Source organism: Heteronotia binoei, chromosome 18 (genome assembly GCF_032191835.1).
Source record: "Heteronotia binoei isolate CCM8104 ecotype False Entrance Well chromosome 18, APGP_CSIRO_Hbin_v1, whole genome shotgun sequence".
NCBI classification, from domain to species: Eukaryota; Metazoa; Chordata; class Lepidosauria; order Squamata; family Gekkonidae; genus Heteronotia; species Heteronotia binoei.
The window spans coordinates 25,187,058-25,210,401 of NC_083240.1; the positions used below are offsets into that span (position 1 = coordinate 25,187,058).

General features: G+C 45.5%; 1 protein-coding gene across 1 annotated transcript in view; it reads left to right on the plus strand.

The window, feature by feature from the left end:
- Nucleotides 1–17,586, plus strand: part of TSPOAP1 (TSPO associated protein 1) — a 53,486-nt gene extending 35,900 nt beyond the window's left edge. The window contains exons 17-26 of the mRNA XM_060258841.1: nucleotides 1,950–3,101; nucleotides 5,207–5,324; nucleotides 6,442–6,593; nucleotides 9,240–9,408; nucleotides 10,008–10,079; nucleotides 11,058–11,096; nucleotides 12,551–12,657; nucleotides 13,487–13,558; nucleotides 15,449–15,547; nucleotides 17,507–17,586. Of these exons, the coding sequence (XP_060114824.1) occupies nucleotides 1,950–3,101; nucleotides 5,207–5,324; nucleotides 6,442–6,593; nucleotides 9,240–9,408; nucleotides 10,008–10,079; nucleotides 11,058–11,096; nucleotides 12,551–12,657; nucleotides 13,487–13,558; nucleotides 15,449–15,547; nucleotides 17,507–17,533 (2,007 nt within the window). The 3' untranslated portion in view covers nucleotides 17,534–17,586. The remainder of the gene's footprint in view (nucleotides 1–1,949; nucleotides 3,102–5,206; nucleotides 5,325–6,441; nucleotides 6,594–9,239; nucleotides 9,409–10,007; nucleotides 10,080–11,057; nucleotides 11,097–12,550; nucleotides 12,658–13,486; nucleotides 13,559–15,448; nucleotides 15,548–17,506) is intronic.
- The last annotated feature ends 5,758 nt before the right edge of the window (nucleotides 17,587–23,344 follow it).

Consider the following 23,344-nt stretch of genomic DNA (forward strand, 5'->3'; position numbering starts at 1 on the left):
TTCCTTCCAAAATATTCCCAGAGTGGTCTTGGGCCAGACATGTTCTCCTTAGCATATCCTACCTGGAAAGGTTGTCGTGATGATAAGAAAAGGAGGGGTGGGGCTGCATATACCACCCTGAGGTTCTTGGGAGGAAATATGGGATAAATGTGACCAGGCAAGAAAGAACGTATGCATTCCATGCAGGTATTCCCAACCCAAGATGTCTTTCCAGTTAAATGAGTCTCAGCCAGCAAGGAAAGGCCTTCTAACTCCAAAAAGCCCCTGCGGGTCAAAATAGAGAACAGCGTGGTCAGGGCTTTTTTTGTCACAGGAACTCCTTTGCATGTTAGGCCACACACCCCAATGTAGCCAATCCTCCAAGAGCTTACAGTAGGCCCTGTAAGAAGAGCTCTGTAAGCTCCTGGAGGATTGGCTACATCAGAGGGGTGTAGCCTAATATGCAAAGGCGTTCCTGCTACAAAAAAAGCCCTGAGCATGGTAGATACTGATTGGCCTGACAAGGCAGCTTCATATGGCGAAAGACCCCAGCTCATTGACAGATCCCCTGCTTTGCAAACAACTGCGGGTTCAAACTCTAGTTAAAGGATCTCAAGCGTAGCAAGCACTAGAGAGAAACTCTTTTCTGGTGGAGTGTCTCAGAATGGGAGCCCCATAGCTGAATGGATCAAGGTTCAAAGCAGACCCCTGGGCTGGATGGATCAGAATAGGGATTTGTGCTGAGTGGATCGAGGTTCAGAATTCCTCCCCTAGATGGATCAAGGTTCTAACTCAGCACGAAACAGCTTCATGTTACAGCAGGTCCATGGCTCAGTGGCAGAGCACTCTCTTTGCATGAAGAAGGCCCTAGGTTCAGTTGCTGACATCTCCAGTAGTTGGGTTTGGAGGGAGAAGAGACAGACTGAATCCCAGCTAGACAGTGAGCCCAGTAAGGACTGTAGCATATGATTTCAGACAGGCAGGATTGGATGTTGTTCCTCGATACAAACAGTGAAGGGTGCCTAATTGCTTTGTCTTTATTATGACCGTTAAGAATAATGCACAAGCCAATTCTAGTAATTTGTCAACTGTCGGTCTTCATTTATTTTTATTTATGTTACTTATAGTCTGCCTTTCTCACTTGGACTCATAGACTGAGTGGGAAATTTGATAAACAGCGTAATAAGATTAGCGTTGTTGTAGAACTGACCCTAAAAGTCTAAGAACAGAAGCAAGCAAAGCAGAAGTGTTAAAATGGCACATTCAGTGATGCAAAATGCCATAGCAGGATTCTAGTTTCAGCAAGCTGTACACAGTAGTACAGACCACAGACCCTAATAATTTCCCTAAGCAATGTTATGGATCATTTTGTACAGTACAATTCTATTGCTTACATTTAAAAAAAGTCTTGAACTGGGAAGGCATTACAGGTCATGCTTACAAATGGAATAAACCTGTGTGTTTTGTTATATCTGATTCCTGTATTATCTTCAACTCCTGTACCCCACTGCACACTCTGTACGATCCAGAGAACATGGGTCTTGATTGGTAGCTGATGTACTGTTGTGAATGAGCTTTCTCTGCAGGGGACCCCTTTGAACTGTGGTGGGTCAGAACAGGGGACAGAGCTACGTAGACCAAGGTTCAGACTGGCAGCATGAGGCAGCTTCGTTTGTTCATGCCATCAATCCTTGTTCAGCCTGCCGCTGAGCAAGCATCTTGGGTGTAAGCTGGAGCTCCAGGCTATTCCTGTACCCTTCATATCCATCTTCCTTTCCCCCCCACACACACTTTCTTCTGCACTGCTTTCTTCCAGCTTCATAGTTAAAATTTCAACAACGGAGCCTAGTGTGTGATTCAGAGGAGAGATGGGAGGTGTTAATCCCCCCCCCCCCGCATGTTTAACATCTCTTTCCTCTTTCTCTCTTTGCTTCTTCCTTGCGTGCCTGGCCTCTGGGGCTGGAACACAGCTGGACCCAGCCGACACTGATAGCGACGAAGAGATCCTGGAACGGATTCTGGAGATGCCGTTGCAAAAGAAGTGCAGCAAAGCCCTTTTCAGCATCCCAGAGGTGACCGAAGAAGAGGAGGAGGAAGACTGGGAGCATGTGCCGAGGAAGAACCTCTCGCCCCCTCCAGAGAAGGCTGTGGGTTGCCTCCCGGAGAGGCCAGCACCATACGATACCAGAAGGACGATGCCTCTTCCTCCTGTGAGTTCCCAGCAGGGGTCTTTGCCAAAAAGAAACCAAGCTCTCCCGGACCAGATCTCTCCGGAAAGAGACCTGCTTCAGAAGCTCAGAGGAAAAGATAACATTCATGAAGATAATGTCAACGAAGCACCGGCTTGCCCTGAAATATCCAGCAGGTGGAATTGGGAGAGTCAAGAAAAGAGACTGAGTTCTCCTGGAACAGGAAGAACCTCCCAGTGGAAGAGGCCTATTCGATATAAAGAGAAGGCCCACAGCCAAGCCCCGGCAAACCGGACTAGAAAGGGAGATATCCGAGAGCATGGGTGCTCCTTGCTGGGCAGTTCTCACCAGACTGGGGGTGGTGGCCTGTACCGTACCCAGAGCCTGAAGGAGAATTTGGATGTGATAACCAGCCTGGGTCTGGAGGAGACGTCGGATTTATACAGCTGGGCGAGGCCAAGGACCTACCAAGTGTCTCCAAGGAGGACGGCATCCCATGAGGTAGGGGAAGGTGGCCTCCGAGGCCTACCCCTCTGCGTCAGCCCGGAAAGTTTGGAAATTGACATAGAATATGACTCTGAAGATGACCAAGATCTGACCATGACTTCCACCCCAGTGAGCCAGCTGAGTTCAGATGGGCGGGCCGATGGGTCTCCCACAGACTGTGAGGATGGCTGGAGCGACTGCTCCAGTCAGTCAGAATCCATCCGGTCCAGCGGCCTGAGAGAGCTGAAGAGAAGCAGCAGCTGGGAGGACGAAAGCACGGAGTGGATTGGGTCCCCAAGCCGCTCCCCTGGGCATCGCTGCTGGGGGAAGAGGGCCTTGTTCGGCTTAGAGGAACGGAGCCGAAGCCTGGAGCGAAACCCTTCTCTCTGGAGAGCCGTGCCTGAGTGCCACTGGAAGGGGGGGTCATATGTGTCAGCACAACCACGGGTCCGTGAGACGCTTCCTTCATCCGCTGGTGTTGTCATCGCAGCTGGCCACGGTTCCGACTGTGCTTCCTCCCCTTGCCCCTGGCTTGCCTGCGTTTGGCTTAGTGTGTTGAGTGCTTAACAAAATTAGAAGGTGTCCATTTTTCTCCTCAGGGCTTTGTGGTGCATCTGTGATGCTTTCTGTGTGGCTTTTCTTGTGCTTTGCTCCAGAGGTATCTCTGAATCAGACGCTGCTAGCTGAAAGTTCCAATGCAGTATTCCTTGTCTCTGATTAACCTTCAGAAAAAAAAATCCTTCTTTTTTGATATTTATATCTTTTTATTATTTTTACACCGAATGCTGTCGAATATATACACAATTCGGCAAATTACATCCTACAACTTTAAAATAAAGAAAAACAAAACACCGTTTTGCAGATCAAATGCTGATTTCCAACAGTTTACGAATGGCTTCCAGATATTACCAAATATTAATCCAAGGTAGGGGTCCCCAATTTGCTGCCTGCAGCCACCCTGGCGCCTGCCAAGTGCTTTTGGAAAGTGGGTGAGGCCAGGTGGGGCTTTTGCCCAGCCTTGCTTTTGATTAGCTGTAGCTTTGGCAGCAGCTGCCACCACAGCGCAAGAATCTTCACTGTGTGATCGAAGGGTAGCTGAGGCAATCATTTTGTAGCGGCCTCCACCTCCTGAACCAGCCATTTTATGGCAGCCATTTTGTGTCAGAATTGCGAAAGGACTCACAGGCTCAGAAAGGATGGAGACCCCTGGTCTAAGATGTCCTCCCATTTTTAAAATGTTCACTTTATCAGTTTAGCTTTTTTAAAAAAGCAAACAATCTGCCATATTTTCTTAACCCAGCCTTTGACTGGAAGGAATGTGGCATGGTATAAGTCAGTGTCTTGTCAGAACGCAGAAGCTAAGCAGGCTCTGTGCTTGGATGGGAGACCACTATGGAAGGCTCTGCAGAGGCAAGCAATGGCAAACCACCTCTGCCGTTCACTTGCCTTGAAAGCCCTTGCTGGGCTCGCCATAAATCGGTTGCAACTTGACGACGCATACAGTACATATATAATCTTTGACTGGAAGTTTCTTAGAAAAAATTCTGATGAATGGTTTTATTTACCAGTTTCGAATTTACCTTCTCTTGCATTTAAGGTGACGTACGGTCCAAGAATTAGTAAAACCCAGATATAACAACACCGTAAGCTAAAAATGCCACAAAGCAGGCAGCTTGCCACAGATGCCAATTAAAAATAGTTTTTCATCCCTCTCCTTAAACACCATTAGGCCAGGAATGTCTTCCATAATAATTCTGCTTTCCGTGCCTTTCAAAAGGCTTTTAGTGAGGGGGCCCCTCCTCTTTTTTGTCTCCTACTGCTTGAGTCCAGCCTCCCATCAACTGAGAAGAACTGTCCCTGAGTGAACTTGAAGGCAAATTGGGAGATCCCAGCTTAGGTGAAGAAGCTGCAGGGATTTTGAAGGGAAGATTGAGATGAGATTCAGGGAGGCTGCACATCTGCTACTAGCAGTTTTCACCTGAAATATATGGGGTGTCCCTGGAAGGCCCAATGTCCTGTTTGAACCTAAAGGAAAGTTTAGATGAAATTCATGAGCTCTCTTAGAGGATGAACCACAATTCGGTGGCAGGGCACCTGCTGCGTATATCAAAGGTCCCAGGCTGAATCCCTGGTATCCCATTAGAAGCACTGAGAAAGACTGCCTGTGGTCTCTTGGAGACCCTGGTCACTGCCAATCTGAATAAACAATAGTGGGCCAAAGGCCTGCCTCAGTAGAACGAAGATTCATAGTCTGAGACCCATCCCGCCATAAACTTGAATCACACTGATGTGGTTTCTTAAAATCATCCTCAGTTGTCAATCACACAGTGTCAACATAATGCCCTCAACCCTTTTCTTGGTTCAGTGTGGTGGTGGTGGTGGGGGGGACCATTCATCTCTAGAAGTCACCTTCCAGAAGGTTCCAGAAGAGGAATACTGCTTTGTATTGCTTTGCGTTTTGTGTTATTGCTGTGAGAGGTAACAAGTATTTCAGAGAATAAAGTGCTGAGGGGGTTTCCTTGGGAGTAATTCTGCCAAGGTGTCTGTTTCAGGTGGCAGGTAATGGGAATCCTGAGTCACCAAACTCAATATCCTGGCAGGATTCGACCAGAAGAGGCAGAAGGCCCCAGAGGAAAAGGCATGAAGTGGCACCTCTCACAGTGAGTTCCGGTGAGTTGACTCAAGCTTCTAGAAATGGGGAGCTGTCATGGAAAGGCCTGTGCAGGTTTTTGCCACAGACAGAATGTCTCATCACATGTCTGGGGCTAGGGGTGCCAGCCTCTGGGTGATGGCTGAAGATCTCCTGGGATTACAACTGATCTCCAGGTGGCAGATCAGTTTACCTGGAGAGAATGGCCACTTTAGAATGCAGACTGTATAGCACTATACCCCATTGAAGTTCCTCTCCACTCCAAACCTGGCCCTCCCCTCAGGCTCTACCCCCAAAATCTCCAGATATTTCCCAGCTCATAGCTGGCAATCCTAACTGGGGCCAACCCGGGTTAGAACGGATAAAAGGAAGTACTTCTTCACCCAAAGGGTGACTAACATGTGGAATTCACTGCCACAGAAGGTGGTGGCGACTACAAGCATAGCCAGCTTCAAGAGGGGGTTAGATAAAAATATGGAGCAGAGGTCCATCAGTGGCTATATATATAATTTTTTGGCCACTGTGTGACACAGAGTGTTGGACTGGATGGGCCATTGGCTTGATCCAACATGGCTTCTCTTATGTTCTTATGTAATGTGGAACTAGGCCCTTTGTAGGTTTTGCAGATCTGATCCCCAAGCAGGGTGGTGTGTTCCATGCTACAACTGTTAAAAATGGGCAATCCCCCAGTGTGCCCTGGTAAATTGTACAGATTTGCCTAATAATAGGTAAGGCATCCTGCGTCCTTCTTTTGCTAATCACAGGAAAAAGCAGGAGCACTAATACACCAAATCCAGCCAATGAATTTATTTTCAGCTGCATCGGGCCCTCATTGTCCATATACTTTTTGCTTAAGGGGTAGAAGCTTGTTATGAGTAGAGCATATTTTGTAGGGAGGACATTCAAGAAGAGAGGTTCAGTCCCTCTTCTCAAATTTCATTCTTCAGATTCTTCTCATTCTATAGTGACAAAATTAAGATCATAGGGGAGAAATAATGGAATTGTATAAACAAAATTCTATACTTACAACAAATCTTGCAGTAGCTATGAGAGCTCACTGTGGAAATTTGGGCAAATTTTGAGTCCGGCTATTGGGAAGGGCGATAGTAATCACATTTCTTTTTGGCTTGCTGGCAGGCTCTTGGAGGAGTCCCCCCGCTGAAACAATGGATAACAGGGACTCCGCTCGGCTGTTTGTGGCTCTCTTTGACTACGATCCGGTTTCAATGTCTCCTAATCCGGATGCTGCTGAAGAGGAACTCCCATTCCAGGAAGGCCAGATTCTAAAGGCAAGAACAGAGCTAGAAGAAGATCTCTAGTCCCTTTTATCTTTTCGGTTTCTGTCCCATTATATCTTTTTAGGCAGCTGTATGTTAAGGGTGTTTCCAAAATTCTCCCTGGATTTTGGGGTTTTGGAGCATGGGCTCTTGCTTCAGAGGTAGGATTGTGGCTGGGAATCCTCCACTTCCGAATTTTGCACAGTGGGTCATAATTAGGTAGTCAACCTCCAGGTGGTATCTGGAGTTCTCCCAAAATTACAGATTGATTTTTAGCCTACAGAGATCAATTCCCCTGGAGAAAATGGCAGCTTCACAGGGCAGACTCTGTGGTATACCATAGACTCTAGGTGAAATCCCTCATCAGATCACCCCCTCTGCAGGCACTGGCCCCCAAATCTCCAAGAATTTCCCAGGCTGGCATTCCCTAGGCCATATAGTCCATTCTTTTACTTTAGTTGCATCTTTCCCCATGCCCCCACTCAAAGTTATCAGTGCGCATAAATAAAGCCCTGTGAGAGCTCAGCCTGGCATCATCTATACCCTTGATGGAGTTATTGTTATCGTATCTATAGCCAAGAGGTCCTAAGATTGCTTGGCAGCCAGAAGTTCTAGCTCTTTTAAGGTTATGCAACTCTAGGTGGCGAGCTAGACTTGCTTGTAAAGTAAGGGTCATTTCAGAGGTAGTTTGCCATTGCCTGCCTCTGCATCACACCCCTGGTATTCCTTGGAGGTCACCCTTCCAAATACTAGCCAGGGCTAACCCTGCTTAGCTGACAAGATCAGGCTAGTCTGAGCTATCCCAAATCAGGGCATCATTTGTACCCTTGGTGGGGTGTTTTACCTTTATGCAAGAGCACATATGCACTTCAGTCTAAAACTGCACAAAAAAGAAGCTTGGTTGGTATACCCATTCATTGAAGTAGCGCTTTTTTTGGTAGTATCTTATCAGTGTTTACAAGCATATCTTGACACTTCTTGACACCGATCAAGAAGCACCTCCTTTTGTCTGCCCTGAATACACTCACCATCAGTTCCACAGGCTGATCCCAGGTTCTAATGTTGTGAGAAACAGAAATGATGCATCTGGTAGTTAATTGTAGAAATCTTGATCATGCCCTCTTGTAGATATTCTTCTGAGCTGCAAAAAGCCATGAACTCTTTAGCCTTTTCTTGGGTGGAGGGTTCTCCAGCCAACATTCCCTCTAAGCTGCAGAGTCTTGTGATTAAAAATTCTACTTTGTGAGCTACTGACATTAAAGTTGTGAGCTACTGCAAAAATGAGTTTGCTCTGGGGCCATTTTCCCTGAGCTAAGACAAAAATGTTTGAGCTGGAAGCTAAAAATCTGTGAGCTAGCTCATGCTAACTCAGCCTAGAGGGAACACTGTTTCCAACCCCTTTATCGTTTTGGTCACCCTTCTCTTCGCCTTCTCCATTTTTACCAGAAGTGTTTTTCTTAAGGTGGGGTAGCCAGTGGCTTTTCCACACCAAGGTCTAGCTGCAGCTCAACTTCTTAACTGCATTGTCCCCCTCCCACCACCCCACCCCATTACACAGCATATTGTTTGGTGGGGCACTGCTGTCTTGGGTTGGTTTGTTTTAAAAAGGATCAACTTAAAGAAAAACTGGGAGAGCAGTGACCATGGTACTGTGAGCTGTAATAGTTTGTGTATGGGGCAGAGGGGTAACGATGCTCTTAAGTGGAGCTGTGGAAAGATTCAGGGAGGAAAAGCTCCAGAATGGTACACAGCGTTCCAAATGTGGCCGCAACCTTGGTCTATGGCAGAGGTGCCAAACATGTGGCCCAGGGGCCAAATGACTGGCTGTCATCTGCTTCCTTCTTCCTCTCTCTTGCTTCCTTCTGCATCATAGCTTGCTTTGCAATACTTGCTCAATCGCACAGGAGCTACAGAGCAAAACCTCTATTATCTCCATTGGCTGAAGCTCCTTCCTTGGGTGGGGGGAGGCAGAGCTTGCTTTGCCAGGCTCTGTCAATTGCACAGCAGAGCTACTGAGCCAAGCCTCTCTTCCTTCTATTGGTTGAGGCTCCTCCTGGTCCCCTGGGGAAGGAAGGAAAGAGCCAGAGCATCTTTTGCCTAGTTCCCTGGATCCTATGGGAGAAATACAAAGAAAGGACCTTTAAGACCAACGAGTGCTAAAGTTTTGAGCATGTTTTAATTGTGTTTGTCTGTTTCCTTTATATCTCGGCTACTTAATCTTAAATAGGTACACGCAAGGCCCGGCCCTACACGGCCCAGCCTGACAAGTTCTCATTTATTTAAATTTGGCCCTCATAACAAAATGAGTTTGACACCCCTGGACTATGGCAAGGACATTATGATACTTGTTTTATTTTTAGGCCCCTTTCCCACTAATCCCTAGTGCAGAATTTGTCTTTTCGCACACATGCACTGCACACATGGCAGGCATTTTCATTTTCTGGGGTTGAAGGTGCCTTGAGAAAGATCGCTGCTTGTGGCCACCTCTGCCCATTCCAGCTTTGCTTCTGCAAAATAGCTGCATTTCGAAACAAGTCCCACACAGCTGGTTCAGCCAGAGGTGCTATCAGGCCACAAGAGCATGCCGTTCTTGCACCACTTTTGATGCTCTTAAATAAAATTCTTGTATTTGTCTCCGCCACGTGTCTCCTTCTGCAGGTCTATGGCCACAAGGATGCGGATGGCTTCTACAGAGGAGAATGCGCTGGGAGAGTGGGGTACATCCCATGCAACATGGTCTCTGAGGTCCAGGTGGACAGCGAGGCATCCAGGAAGCAGCTCTTACAGGATGGTCGCATTCCTGCCAGCATGCTGGTGGAAAGCCTAGGTGCTCTCTCTGGCTTCCTTTATCTACTCTTGATAGGGGTTTACATTAAAGAAATGAGTCCCGTTTTGGTACCCTCACTCCCCCAGCAGCTTAGGAAAGCTCAACTTCAGCTTTTTTGGGGGGGGAAGAGAGGGGAACGTTATCTGCCTTTCAACTGTGAAAAAAGTGTGAGAACCGGCCTCCAGAAAGTTTTTTGTCTTAAACGAGTGGAATTCTAGCTGGAGCTGCTGTGCATATTAGGCCACTTACCCCTGATGTAACCAATCCTCCAAGAGCTTACAAAAAAGAGCCTTGTAAGCACTTGGAAGATTGGCTACATCGGGGGGGGGGGGTGGCCTAATATGCAAAGGAGCTCCTGCTAGAATTCCACCCCTGGTCTTAAACCTTTTGTTGTTTTGTTGATCCACTGTTTAAAATATTTATATCCTGCCTTTCTAAGTGTAACCAAGGCAGCCTAAAATGTTATATTTTAAAAATAAATTATTTGTTCTTGGAATTAATAATTTATATATATATATATATATATGTGTGTGTGTGTATGTATATTTAACTTCCACTGCATTGTCGATTTGCTTTTTTCTTTGGATTCTCTGCTACAGGGGAAAGCGCAAACTCTCTTCCTCCCCAAAGAAAAGCAGTCCGTCCTCCGAAGCCCCGGCGGTCCAAGAAAGGTCTGTGATGGCAACAGGTTGTCAATTCCTGTCAGTCATTTAGGGCTGGGCTATGTGAGATGAAAATCACAGGTCTTCGCATATCTTTAAAATGTACCACTCAGGTGCGTAAATTTGAGGGCCAGTGTGGTGTTGTGGAAAGAGTGCTGGATTAAAATCTGGCAGACCAACTTTGCTGGTGACCTTGGGTCAACAACATTCTCTAAGCCTCATTTACTCCCAGGGTTGTTTGGAGAACAACATGGGGAAGGGAGGACCATGGAAGGGAGGAAAGGGGCATTTGCTCGGTGGTAGGGCCTCTCTTGAGCATGTAGAATGTCCCAAACCAATTTTGCACTAGACTTTTAATCCTGGTTTAGCCCTATCCCCAAGGTGACATTCTGCACTAAAATCATAGAGTCATTGAGTTGGTTCTCTGATTCTAGTGTAAAATATCAGTTTGGGGACAGAGTTAAACCAGGATTAAAGGTCTAGTGCAAAGTTGGTCGCAGATTCAATCCCCAGCATCTTTCACTAACAGGATCAAATAACAGATGAAACGGATCTCCTGCGTCACAACTCATTCATTGTTTTAGCCATGCCATATCTGGTTGCTTCATTCTTTCTGGTTTTCTCGTGTTTTATTAGTAATCGTATGTGGATTTTTGCCATTTTATTGTTTTATCACTGCTGTTCAGCTGCAGAGAAAGAAGGGGCCCTGTACATGGGCAGAAAAGCAAGGTTAAAAATATTACCCAGTATGCTGTTGTGGTCAGATTAGGATCTGGAGACCCAGGTTCAAATCCTCACTCTACCATGGAAGCAAGCTGGGTGTCCTTGGGCCTTTCCCTCTCTCTCAGCCTAACCAGCCTGATAGAAGGCATGTTGTGAAGGGAAAATGATACTGAAAGCTTCTTTTGGTCCCCATTGGAGAGAAAAGCAGGATATAATTATCTGAATAAGCCACTTTTTTAAAAAATTAATTTTTTTCCTGCACAGTGGAACGAGACAAGCAGGAAGAAGAGCCCCCTCGCTCGGGTGAGAATGGCTTCCCTTTTTTTCCTTTTCAGATTCCCAGACTTTGCTGGAGCATGTTTGCATGTGTTGAGAGAGGCTGGGATGTGTCTCAAAGAACTGAACATCTGTGCAAGAGGCATATCCTACTGCAGGGGCCCCAGCATCTTTGAGGCTTCAGCCGCCTTTGGAATTTTGTGTAGGAACCAGCCTTAACACCTTGAAGTGCTGAAGAAAGATTTGTGAGGCAATAAATACTCGGGAGACGTCTGAGAGGATCCTAGTGCACTGGAGATTTGCGTGGAAAGAGTAACTCCTCCCTCGCACCTCAGCAGCGCTTTTATTAGTTCTATTACATCACAACATTCCAGAACGTTAGCCTATAAATCACCGTGTCTACTCTGCCCAGTGACAGCAGACGCATGCGTACATGGCACAAACATAGCAGGTTTCTTTGAGACTATAAATCAAACTAGGCTGCAAAACATCCCGTCCACATTCTTATCTCTCACTGTGTTCTCAAGCTGCATTCCAGCACATCTCTTCTCTGTACTTAAACTGAATGAATCCCCACAATTTTGACATCGTGTGGTGGGCCCAGCCACAAAATGGCTGCCAAAGGAGGTGGAACCAGCCACATAATGGCTGCTGCAGCTTACCTTCAGTCACACAGTGAAAATCCAGTCAGAAATCCTACTGGACAAAAGCTCCACCCATTTTTAAAAAAACACTCAGGGGGCACCAGGAAATGTGTTTGTGGGCCCTGCAGAGGCACCACACTGGGGATCCGTCTCCTACTCTATGCTTGTCAGAATGAAGAGGAAGCACTGACCTTCCCCCAACTCACTGATCCCTCAATTCACCTGCTGTGAAGTGGAAGAGTTAGCAGGCCCAGTCCTGTACACGAGGGCAGCCCTCCAGTTTAACCATTAAACCTTTGTGGGTCTAGAGCTGAGGTGGCTAAACTGTGGCTCGGGAGCCACACGTGGCTCTTTCACACATATTGTGTGGCTCTCAAAGCCTCCACCACCCCATCAATTAGCTCAGAAAAGGCATTTGTCTCTCTAAATCACTTCTCCAAGCCAAGCCAGCGGGTGGCTTGGAGAATACATTTGAAATTGAAGTTGCTTTCTTTCCACCTCTCCCATTTATTTGCCTTCCTTTCCCCTTTCCCTCCCTTTCCTTCCTATCTTGTGGCTATCAAACATCTGACATTCTTGTCTTGTGGCTATCAAACATCTGATCTTTATTCTATGTGGCTTTTTATGTTAAGCAATTTTGGCCACCCCTGGTCTAGAGGCTGGCTTGGTGTGCAGCTGCACCAATACATTCACATTAGTTTTGAATCATGTGTGGTTTAGCTGCAGCTCTTGTTCAGTTTTTCTCCATTGCGACCTTTGACTTTGACTCGCTGTAAATCGAAGCACCCTTTCTTGACGCACGCAGCTGTACTTTTCTCTCTCTTTTTTTCCTGACAGGAATCCTTGAAGACCAAGATCTCAGCTCTGAGGATGACGCTCCAAGAACGATGGTGGCCATCTTTGACTACAGTCCCAAGGAGAGTTCTCCCAGTGTGGACATGGAGGTGAGTGGAGGCCACCAGCGACATAATATTTGTCGGATTAGAAAGATATGGGAGCACATTTGTATTTATAGACGTAGCCAGGGCTTTTTTTTGTAGCAGGAACTCCTTTGCATATTAGGCCACATGCAACCCTGATTTAGCCAATCCTCCAAGAGCTTACACAGATCTGCTTACAGGGCCTACTGTAAGCTTCAGGAGGATTGGCTACATCAGGAGGGTGTGGCCTAATATGTAGAGGAGTTCCTGCTACAAAAAAAGCCATGGGCATAGCCCTTCATTACTGTTTTAGGACCCTGAACAGCATGCCTCCCTTCAGCTGTGTCTCTGCATTTAACTAAGGCCAAGCTGAAACTACCCTCTGGGTTCTTTTTTTCTTGCAACTACCTTTGGCAGTGCTGAAAACACCTTACTTTTTTATGGTTTTTGAGCATTCATTCCCCTGACCAAAATGTCTGCTCATGTGTTTATATTGATGACACTTGGTGCCAGTGATGTCATCCCGTGGTCTCAATTCTGATTGGGTGTGTTGCACCATCACACCATTCCATTAAGTCTTGGATAGGGTGCCTTCACTCAAGTGACTAAGACATAGGAAGCATAAGGAACCAGGGACAAAATTGCACTCAGGAAGCAGCAACCATGGGAAACAATGGTGCTAGACAGCATCAAAATTAGGTAATGTTTGCAGCGTCAGTGTGTTTTTTGGGAGAAGTTTGTATCTCATTAAAACTTCAGGGTTTGACCTGGAAATTGAATATGGAGAATATTTGGCATGGTCCAGAATAGCTATTTGCTGAACTGCCCTGTTGGTAGTCATATTTCTTTCTAGGCTGAGCTAAAATTTTGTGCTGGGGATACTGTGATTGTGGTTGGTTCCATGGATGATGATGGGTTCTATTTTGTAAGTACCAGTCTTCCCTCTGCAGCAGTAGCTATTACATCACTGTCCTTTTCCTGCTGATCTTGCATGTTAACCGAGAGTTCAAGCACTTTTCAATTGTTAGTGAATTCTGTTTGCTTAAAGTTACATTAATGTTTGGTAGTTCATTGAAACAGTTACAGAAAAGTTGCTTTTTAATAGAAGTTAGGAATTGAGACTAACCTTATCTTGCTATATCAGCTGTACTTGCTGATTGGCTCATTTGCCCTTGTGTTGATTATCTTATACTTAGTTAAGAACCAATCACTTATCCAGTTAGTAATCACAAGATTATTATAGATCAGACTTAGAAAAAGATAGATTATATTTTTCTATCAATGTGCACTACTGTGATAAGGAAATCAGATTTTTCTGAACAGAAGCCTTGAAAGAAAATTAGGTGAGATTTCTGGGTTTGTGCCTGGGTTTTTTGATAATCCCTAAAAACAATGAAAATGAACCTTGGTTGGCTTTTTAAAATATTAAAATAATCATTATCATAGAATGATTGCACAATGTTAAGAGCTTTGATGATTTTAGGACTTATTTTACAATAATTGTAGGGTTGATATTCACATGCCTGTGCTTCTTACTGGAAGAAAACAACAACTGCGTACAAAACACACAATAAACAAATATATATATATATATATATATATATATATATATATATATATATATATATAAAGACTCTCTTGTTTTTCTCTGTTTGTTTTGCAACAATACCAAATACACAGTATACAAAAATATCTCACAAAAGAATCCACAAAACTTCAAATGTCCAGAGGATACTCAGTCCTTCACACTTCTTATTCCATCTTGTGTGGTATCCAAATTCCATTCAAATCCACGCTCCAAAGGTGATGTTCCCTTTACACGCCCGTCAACTTGGATCACGTTTCGCATTCAATGCTTCCTCGAAGAGCCAATCTGCTAATTTTTTTTCTTTTTGATGTCAACTAAGACCACTTAATCAAATTTCCAATAGGCACTAGCTCATTGAGCCTGGATTTGAATGGAATTTGGATACCACACAAGATGGAATAAGAAGTGTGAAGGACTGAGTATCTGACTTCCATAATAAAGAGGATGATTTCTTTTTTCAATAAAAGATAAAAGTCTCTACAGGTGTTTGGTCTGATTTGCTGGTTATAATTCAAGGAACCAAACTCACACCTTACTCATTGGTACTATCAGATTTAAAGGGTTGATAAACAGCCTTTAATAGATAAATACTGGAGAACTCTGCATAGGCAAAGCCCTTTAGAAATACCGTAGTTTAGTCCAGATTCTTTAACTGAATGTAGGCGTGAAATCTCTCATTATACCTCTGGATCCAAACCATTTAGACAGTGATAAATCAAATGATCACAATTATATGGGGAGTAGTATAAGGCTGGGCTGCCAAATTTTTCACTTTTAAAAAAGGCAACACTCAATATTAAATTTGATTGTTCTTCTCCCTCTGTGTTTTAAATAACCTTTGCAGAGATTTCCTTATACAGAGTTACTGTCAATTAAGCCAAGCTTTGCAATAATGCAGTACCCGCCTGAATCTTTCTTGATTTTTCGGTGAGTGGCCGTGTTGATCTGAAGCAGCAGAACTGTGTTGGAGTCCAGTGGCGCCTTTAAGACCAAACGAGCTTTTGTGTGCATGCATGAAATCTGAAGAAGCGTGCCTACACACAAAAGCTTCTACCCAGAATTAAACTTCGTTGGTCTTAAAGGTGCCACCGGACTCAAATTCAGTTCTGTCTTTATTTTTGTATCTTAACTCAAGAAATAAAGATGGCGGAGAAACAAAACCAAAATGGGGATATTTTGAGTCAAATCAACCAACCATCTCCACTCTCATTTCTTCTCTGTCCTCAGAGGGAGGTAAACGGGCGGAAGGGGCTTGTGCCATCCAGCTTCCTGAAAGCCCTGCCATCCGACGGTGTGCTGCCCGGTGAGCCAAGGCTTGGAAGGCAGGCAAGTTGCCCCCCTGCATGTGAGCTTGGGCTGCAAATGGGAGCATCGCCAACTGCTGGGAGGCGGGTGCCAAACAACCCTCTCTTCCTCGACTGCCCAAATTTTGGGTGCTTTCACGCACACTAAATAACACATTAAATCCTCTTTCCATGCACTTTGCAACTGGATTTTCCTGTATGAAAATGGCAAGATCCACTTGCAAACTGTCACTGAAAGTGGATTGAAACTGCATTATTTAGCATATGTGAAAGCACCTTTGGCAGTCAGTTTTGTATTTATTTATGTACATTATTCATAGTCCACCTTTCTCAGAGGGACTCCAGGCAGACTACGCAAAGCAAGTCAGTGAGATCAACACAGCGAGACATTCGATAACCAGTGCATTAGGATTTTAGAAGCCTGGATCCACCAGAAAGAACTCAAGCAGAGCATAAATATTCACCTGACACATTAAGCAGTACAGAAATTCGGTAAATAGGATTCTGCTTCCAATGATCCAGGGCTTTTTTTGTACTAGGAACTCCTTTGCATATTAGGTCACAACCCCGTAATGTAACCATTCCTCCTGGAGCTTACAGTAGCCGCTGTACGAAGAGTCCTGTAAGCTCTTGGAGGATCGGCTACATCAGGAATGTGTGGCCTAATATGCAAAGGAGCTCTTGCTACAAAAAAAAGCCCTACAGTAAGCTATACTTACATAATAAAATCCTATTTAAAATAAGCTGTAGACACAGCAGTAGAGACCACAGCTCCTAATCCAAGTAAGTTTGTGAAACCTTTTGTACGGCTCAACCCTAATGCATCTATGCATTTTCTATGCAGAAAAGCCCTTCTGAATAATTCAGTTTTGCATAACGGTTATGCAAATAAAATAGTTTTGCATAATGGTTATGTAACCATCTAGCCTTCCTAGAGCTGAAGATTTCTGGGGAGAGGACAAAATGCACAGTCAGATTGACCACAGGAGACATGGATTAATTTCTCCAGTGAACTGCAGCAGCCTCTTCTAAACACCACATTCATTTAGTGCTTTTCAATTTCCAAAGAAGCCGGTTTGTTTATTTAGGTTTATTTAGGCACTGCCTTTCTTGAGAATCGCCTGAGGCATCTTACGTTTCATATGGCATAATTACAATTTTAAAATTAAAGGCAAGAGATTAAAAAGGAACAGCAATTAACCCCCAGTGTAGAATGGCATTAGGAATTAGTTTTAAAAGGCCCTTTGAAATAGGAAAAAGTTGTGCAGCCAGTTCAGACCATGCAAAATCCAAAAGTGAGAACTTGTAATAACTTTTAGTAAAGTAATAACCTTTATTAGGACCAACCAGGTCAGCCCAAAACACTTCATACTCACCAGAATTCTTCTGCAGGCTGGATGAGATCGCATTTTAAAAGATGCCATCCCAGCATCCTCGGGGAAACAGCCTGCAAGGGGTATGGGCAGCTGGGACCACAGGCAGTGGGAGAGCTTTCAGATTGGTGGGGGAAGAACCAGGGTTCTTTTTGTGGCAAAAAATCCTTTGCATCTTAGGCCACAGATCCCTGATGTAGCCAATCCTCCCAAGAGCTTAAAGGGCTCTTCTTACAGGGCCTACTGTAAGCTCCTGGAGGATTGGTTACATGGGGTGTGTGGCCTAATATGCAAATGAGTTCCTGTTCCAAAAACATGCCCTGGGAAGGACACACAGGTACGTGGGGGCACGAGTAGGTAGGCAAGTAGGGGGCAGCTGGCAGTGGGTATATAAGAGGCCCCTGGCCATTCTCTGCCCCCCCCCAAAAAAAACCCTGGAGCTAGCCCTGCTTCTCAAGATGGGTTTTCAAACATCAGGCAATAAAAAGTAAACAAAGGAACACCAGGAAGGCAGCTGGCATTCAGCAGCTTTGCAGTTTGCACGTCTAAAGTGTGGCAGCATATTGAAGTCTTCTGTCGTTCTCTTTTTGGCTGTTGGTGCTGTTCAGAGAACGAGGAAACGAAGAGTCCAGTGACAGAGGCATGACAGACATCCAGAGAGGGAGAGACCAAGAGCGATGGAGAGAAACAATGTAAGTCTCTCCTTGTTTTGAATGGAACAGGAGCCGAAAGGCCGCCACCACTTGCTCCAGTGGCAGACTCTGCTCTTACAAGGGCTGGGGAACAGGCAGATTATTCTGTAGTGCTCCCCCTTCTGAGTGAGACTATACGAACCCAGTTGGGTTGCACGAAGGGCCAGTCTACACATGACAAAGTCCACGTGTCCCTTGTGTGGGTATTCAACATACATGTGGTGCATGCAGTTGTGAGAGTGGCTGGCCATTGACTTCTGAACCCACATTTGGCATGTAAAAGGTAATCTCCTGTGCAAGCACCGAGTCGTTACTGACCCATGAGGTGACATCGCAACGTTTTCTTGGCAGACTTTTTACAGGGTGGTTTGCCATTGCCTTCCCTGGTCATCTACACTTTGCCCCCAGCAAGCTGGGTACTCATTTTACTGACCTCGGAAGGATGGAAGGCTGAGTCAATCCTGAACTCAACTTCTGCCAGAATTGAACTCAGGTCATGAGCAGAGCTTGGACTGCAGTACTGCAGCTTACCACTTTGCTGCAGGGCTCAGTCCACTTGGCATGACTAGGCACAATTTCTTTTGTGGCCAGCCTTGCGACTAACTCTAGTGGATGGAACTACCCTGTTGAAGAAGAAGAAGATATTGGATTTATATCCTTCCCTCCACTCCGAAGAGTCTCAGAGCGGCTCACAAACTCCTTTACCTTCCTCCCCCACAACAGACACCCTGTGAGGTGGGTGGGGCTGGAGAGGGCTCTCACAGCAGCTGCCCTTTCAAGGACAACCTCTGCCAGAGCTATGGCTGACCCAAGGCCATTCTAGCAGGTGCAAGTGGAGGAGTGGGGAACAGGCATGGTGTATAGTTTGGGGGGTTGGACTCAGTGATCCTGGAGGTCCCTTCCAACTCTATGATTCTAACCACATTCTATCCAAGAATTGCCCTACACGCTTTGCATGTGATGAGGGAACTGGGTACAGCTGTAAAATATTGCAGCTGTAAAAAAGGTTGGGTCTCACCTTTGGCTTTCTTTTCCCTCTTCATTGCTTTCACTAGGTTGTGGAGATCAGCTCCATTTTTTGCCTGGAAGCTGGGAAGTTCCACTGCCTCGCATCCTCCCAGCCTAGTCAGGGCATGTGTCCCTCAAGACCCCTCAACTCCAAGCCCTTTGGGGAAGAAGATGAGGCGCTTCTTCTTAAGGACGCTAATAAGAAGGACAGACAACGGTGCTCAGGCAGCAAAGAGGAACGCTGAACTGGGGCTGTTATCTGAACCCCCAAAGTGTCTTGGAAGAAGGGAATTCTGATTATGAGAAATTTACCATAGTGATGTTGTGCTTCTAGGAACTGTGGGAATTGTCGAGAGCTCCGTAAAGAGAGTTGGAGCTTCCACTGGAGCTCCAACTGGAAAGGGGTGTGGATTTCCTGCAGGAACGTACCACTCATGATTTCTGTTCTCCGGTGTGAGGTTTTGGCTGTGATGCAGTTCTGTGGTTGTTCCTCATCTTCATTATCCTACAAAAAAAATCCCATTGATTGGAAATCAGAGCTCCTGTCTTAGACCTTTGCTCTGCTTCTGTGGGGGGGGGTGGTTCTCAGAAGCTCACTCCCCCTGTCTTGAACATTTGCACTCAAGATCCACTTCCTTTACTGCCTCCTACTAGCAAGATGCAATCAGATTTGTCCAGGGAAGGCCTTCTTGGGGGGGAGTCCCCCCACTAGAAAGGGAAAAAAGAAAGGGTCCTTTTGCCTTTGGTCATGAGAGGGGAGTGGCGACTTCTTCTGAAGGCTGGGGAAGCCAATTTTACCTGGTAGTCCCTTCCACGGGGCATTCAACAGGAGATTCATGCCACTATCTTTCACCCACGTTGTCTTTTTTGACATAGTGACTTGTTAGTGTTTATTTTGGATAACTGGATAATGCTAACAGGGTGCCTTGGGAGACAATCCTTCCTCAGAGTCTTGCCACACTTCCGCACCAGATCGGAAGCCTGGGAGGAGCAGGGGGTTACAGGCGATAAGATTCTCCTCTCCAGTTGGCAGGATGTTAAACAGACAACTTACCATGTGTAGGGGATCTGTGGAAAACTGACCCTAGCAAATTTCAGTGTTACCAGACCAATTTTTACTTTCTTCAAAATGCCTCCAAAGAAGCAGGAAAGGAGAAATCCAAGCTTGCCTTGGACACAATTTGATGGCAGTTCCAGTCTGAGATAGTACAGAGAGTGTCCTCCCCAGGCCGGGTTGCCAACAGAATATCCAGTATTGGTGAGAGAGAGAGAGAGACTATGGGTTTTTCTGCATTTTCATGTTCTTTTCTTGCTTGTGCGTGCCTGTTGCTTCAGGGGGGTTTCCTGTTCCACATGTTTTGCTCCCTCTAGTGGTCGATTTGATATTACACCTCTTTATGTCTGGCATGTCTCCCTGCAGATTTAAACTGTGTTTTATGTGGACATAAAGCTATATAATATCAAATCAGCCACTAGAGGGAGCAAAACACATGCAGAACTAAAAAAAAAAAAACGCGAAGCAACAGGAACACACCATGGAGGAAAGAGTGCGGAAAAGCCCAGGGTATATCATGTAACTTGGGTCATAGCTTTTATCAAAGCTAGTTCTAATAAATGGTAAATAGGGCATTTCCTGGGTGTTTCCTAGAATGGGAAAGGACCTGCAAATGCCCCAACTATGTGACATCCTTGCTTTGCATGAAGCTCCCTAGAAGGTCAAAGGCCATTTCTTCTCAAGGGCCATGTGATGGTGGTCCTTTCAGATCCTGGAATCAACACAAATCTGTGTTGTTTCTTTCTGTGGAACCCAGATAGGAATGTGGAGAACCCCCCTTTTGGGTAGTCTTTCAGAAGGTCTCTTTGCACACCAGAAAACACATGGGATGCTTTGCCTGAGCTGGAATTTCCAGGGCACCTCAAAATTCTTTTAGGGCAATTTGATGGCAATTGTAGCAGCTTATTTTCTCCCAGACTATACAGTCTGAGCCTATTTTTGACTCCGATATGAAACTGTCTTAACAGAATTACAGTAATGGTCCATCAAGGTCAATATTCACTGACTCAGACTGGCAATGGCTCTCCAGGGTCTCAGGTAGTGGTCTTTCCTATCACCTACTGCCTGGTCCTTTTAACTGAAGACACCAGGGATTGAACCTGGGATCATCTGCATGCAAAGCGGATGCTCTACCAGTGAGCTGCAGTCTTCTCTCCATAGGGATGGTAGATCTGAGATGGACATCGCAGTTCTCATTTGCTGCTTATTAATTTTCTCAAGGAGTCAGAAAGGAGGATGGCAAGTTAAGTGGACCATCAGCTAGACACAGCGCTCTTAACTTCTCTGATATGTGTCAGTCATAGCTCACTGTCTCTTTGATCAACTTCAATTTTTCTCCTCCCCGCAGTTAGCGAGCCATGCAATGGAGCATTCAGATTGCCTAAGCTGGTGCCAAATTTTGCTGGGGAGTGGAGGGGGACCTAACAAATTCAAGACTGATTTGGAGATTGAAGCTCAGATAAATCATTTTAAAAAAATTGGCATACTCGAGAAGACAGGTGACAGTGCTTAGTTCTTTGCTCACTTTCCTCCCTGAGTTCCACTGAAAAAACAGGTTTTAATTCAAGCCGTATTGTGTCATCCATTTCTCGCTAACCAGACAACCTGTGGTCAGTTTGGGGAAGTGAAGAAATACCCTCTGCAGCATGCTGAGCTGATCAGAACCCAGGATGAGAGCTAGCTGCTGAATTCTCCCTTGACTGAAATTTCGTGGTGAATTCTTGCACAGCAGACAGACCCAACGAATCTCAAGGAAAACAAGAAAGGGTTTTGACAATGCCAGCTTAAGTACATGGGGAGTTTGGAAGGGGGAGTTGCCCCGCACCCCTGCCTACCAATGTGCCAAATGACGATGGTGATCCCAGATGGCCTTGTGGTCCTCTCCTCAGCTCTGCCTTACTTGACTTTTCCAGCTGCCGATTGCTTTTAGCTGAGGGGTGGGTGGGACTTGAGAGTCGGTTTTCTTGTGCTGAGGAGAGGGCTGTTTTCAAGGCCAAGGGGTTTTTAAAAAAGTGTTTCTGGTTTGTTTCCCATTTTGCCACTGGTGTGTTCTCTGCATGTTTGTAGGGAGGGGGAGCCATTCTTGTTCCTTTGACTCCGGGCCATTGTGAGGGGGGAGGGAGGGGGGAGGTTTCGGGGGAACTCTGTTTTTATTTTTGAAAAAGCCTAATTTATTACATTAAAGTCTATTTTCACAAAAATCAAGTGTTTAGCATTCATAGTTCTTTCTGGAGGCTCACTCTACCCACATCCCTTTTTCCCTGAATAATTGGCCCTAGAGTTGCCACCTCTGGGTTGGGAAATACCTGGAGATTTTGGAGGTGGAGCCTGAGGAGGGTGGGGTTTCACAGAATCAGATAATCATTATTTATTTATTATTTTATTTTACTAGATTCTACTTATTTGTCTCCCTTTCCTAAGAAGGGCTCAGGGCAGCTTACGTCAGGGACATATACAATAGATAATAAGATTAAAGCAACATTAAAATACTATCCGGTCCAACCCCCTGCACAGTGCAGGAAATTCATAAAAACTTCCCCTCCATACCTCCAGAACCCCCTGTTCCATGCCCAGAAGATGGAAAAAAACTTCTAGGATCCTTGACTGAAGTGGCCTGGAGAAGAGAAGAAGATGATATTGGATTTATATCCCGCCCTCCACTCGGAGTCTCAGAGTGGCTTACAATATCTTCCTCTCCTACAACAGACACCCTGTGAGGTGGGTCAGGCTGAGGGCTTTCCCAGCAGCTGCCTTTCAAGGACAACCTCTGCCAGAGCTATGGCTGACCCAAGGCCATTCCAGCAGGTGCAAGTGGAGGAGTGGGGAATCAAACCCGGTTCTCCCAGATAAGAGTCTGCATACTTAACCACAACACTAAACTGGAGGGAAGGGGAAGGACCCAGCAGGGTAAATGGCAGAGTCCATCGTCCAAAGGAGCTCTTTCTCCAGGTGAACTGATCTTGGTCATCTGGAGAGCAATTGTAATAGCAGCAGATCTCCAGGTGCTTCATGCAAGTGGGCAACCCTAATTGGCCACCCTGGTTGCTTGTCACCTGGTTTGGGGAGGAGCAGATGTGGAGGACTCAGCAAGGTCGATGCTCCATAAGTCATCCTCTCTGAGGTTCATCAGTAGTACAATTTGGAAAAGAAGCAACAAGAGATACTACCTCAGCTGAATTTGCCAACTGTTTTGCTTGGTTGAGTGGAACAGTGAACAGTAGATCATACAGAGATGTTGCTGCCAACCTCCTGAGTTGACGTACTTTGGGCTTGCAGGATACTCAGATTTTAAGTCCTTGTGGCCCACTTTGCATCTCTCTGCATGCATTTTACAAAGTATTGGTCTCCTTGTGCTTTGCAACACCTTCCCAATTTTCAATAGAACTGCATTGTTTTCGGGCACAGGGATTAAAACAGCAAGGAAATCTGTGCTACGTTGCAGGCAGATAGATTTATCTGCCTACCAGGCTTCCTAGCATAGGATCTTGTACAGCAGATACAGAAGAGGAATGAGTAAATTCTCACCATGCAGACAACCACTGTGCTACTGAAAAGAATGTGGATTGCATGGTTTTCCTTCCCACTGTGCAGACATTTGCCTAGTGGGAATGAAATATTTCTTTCCAACCAGACAGATTGCTGCATATATTGTGGTTTCCAATTGTGAAGTATTGTGGTTGCCGTGACTGTAG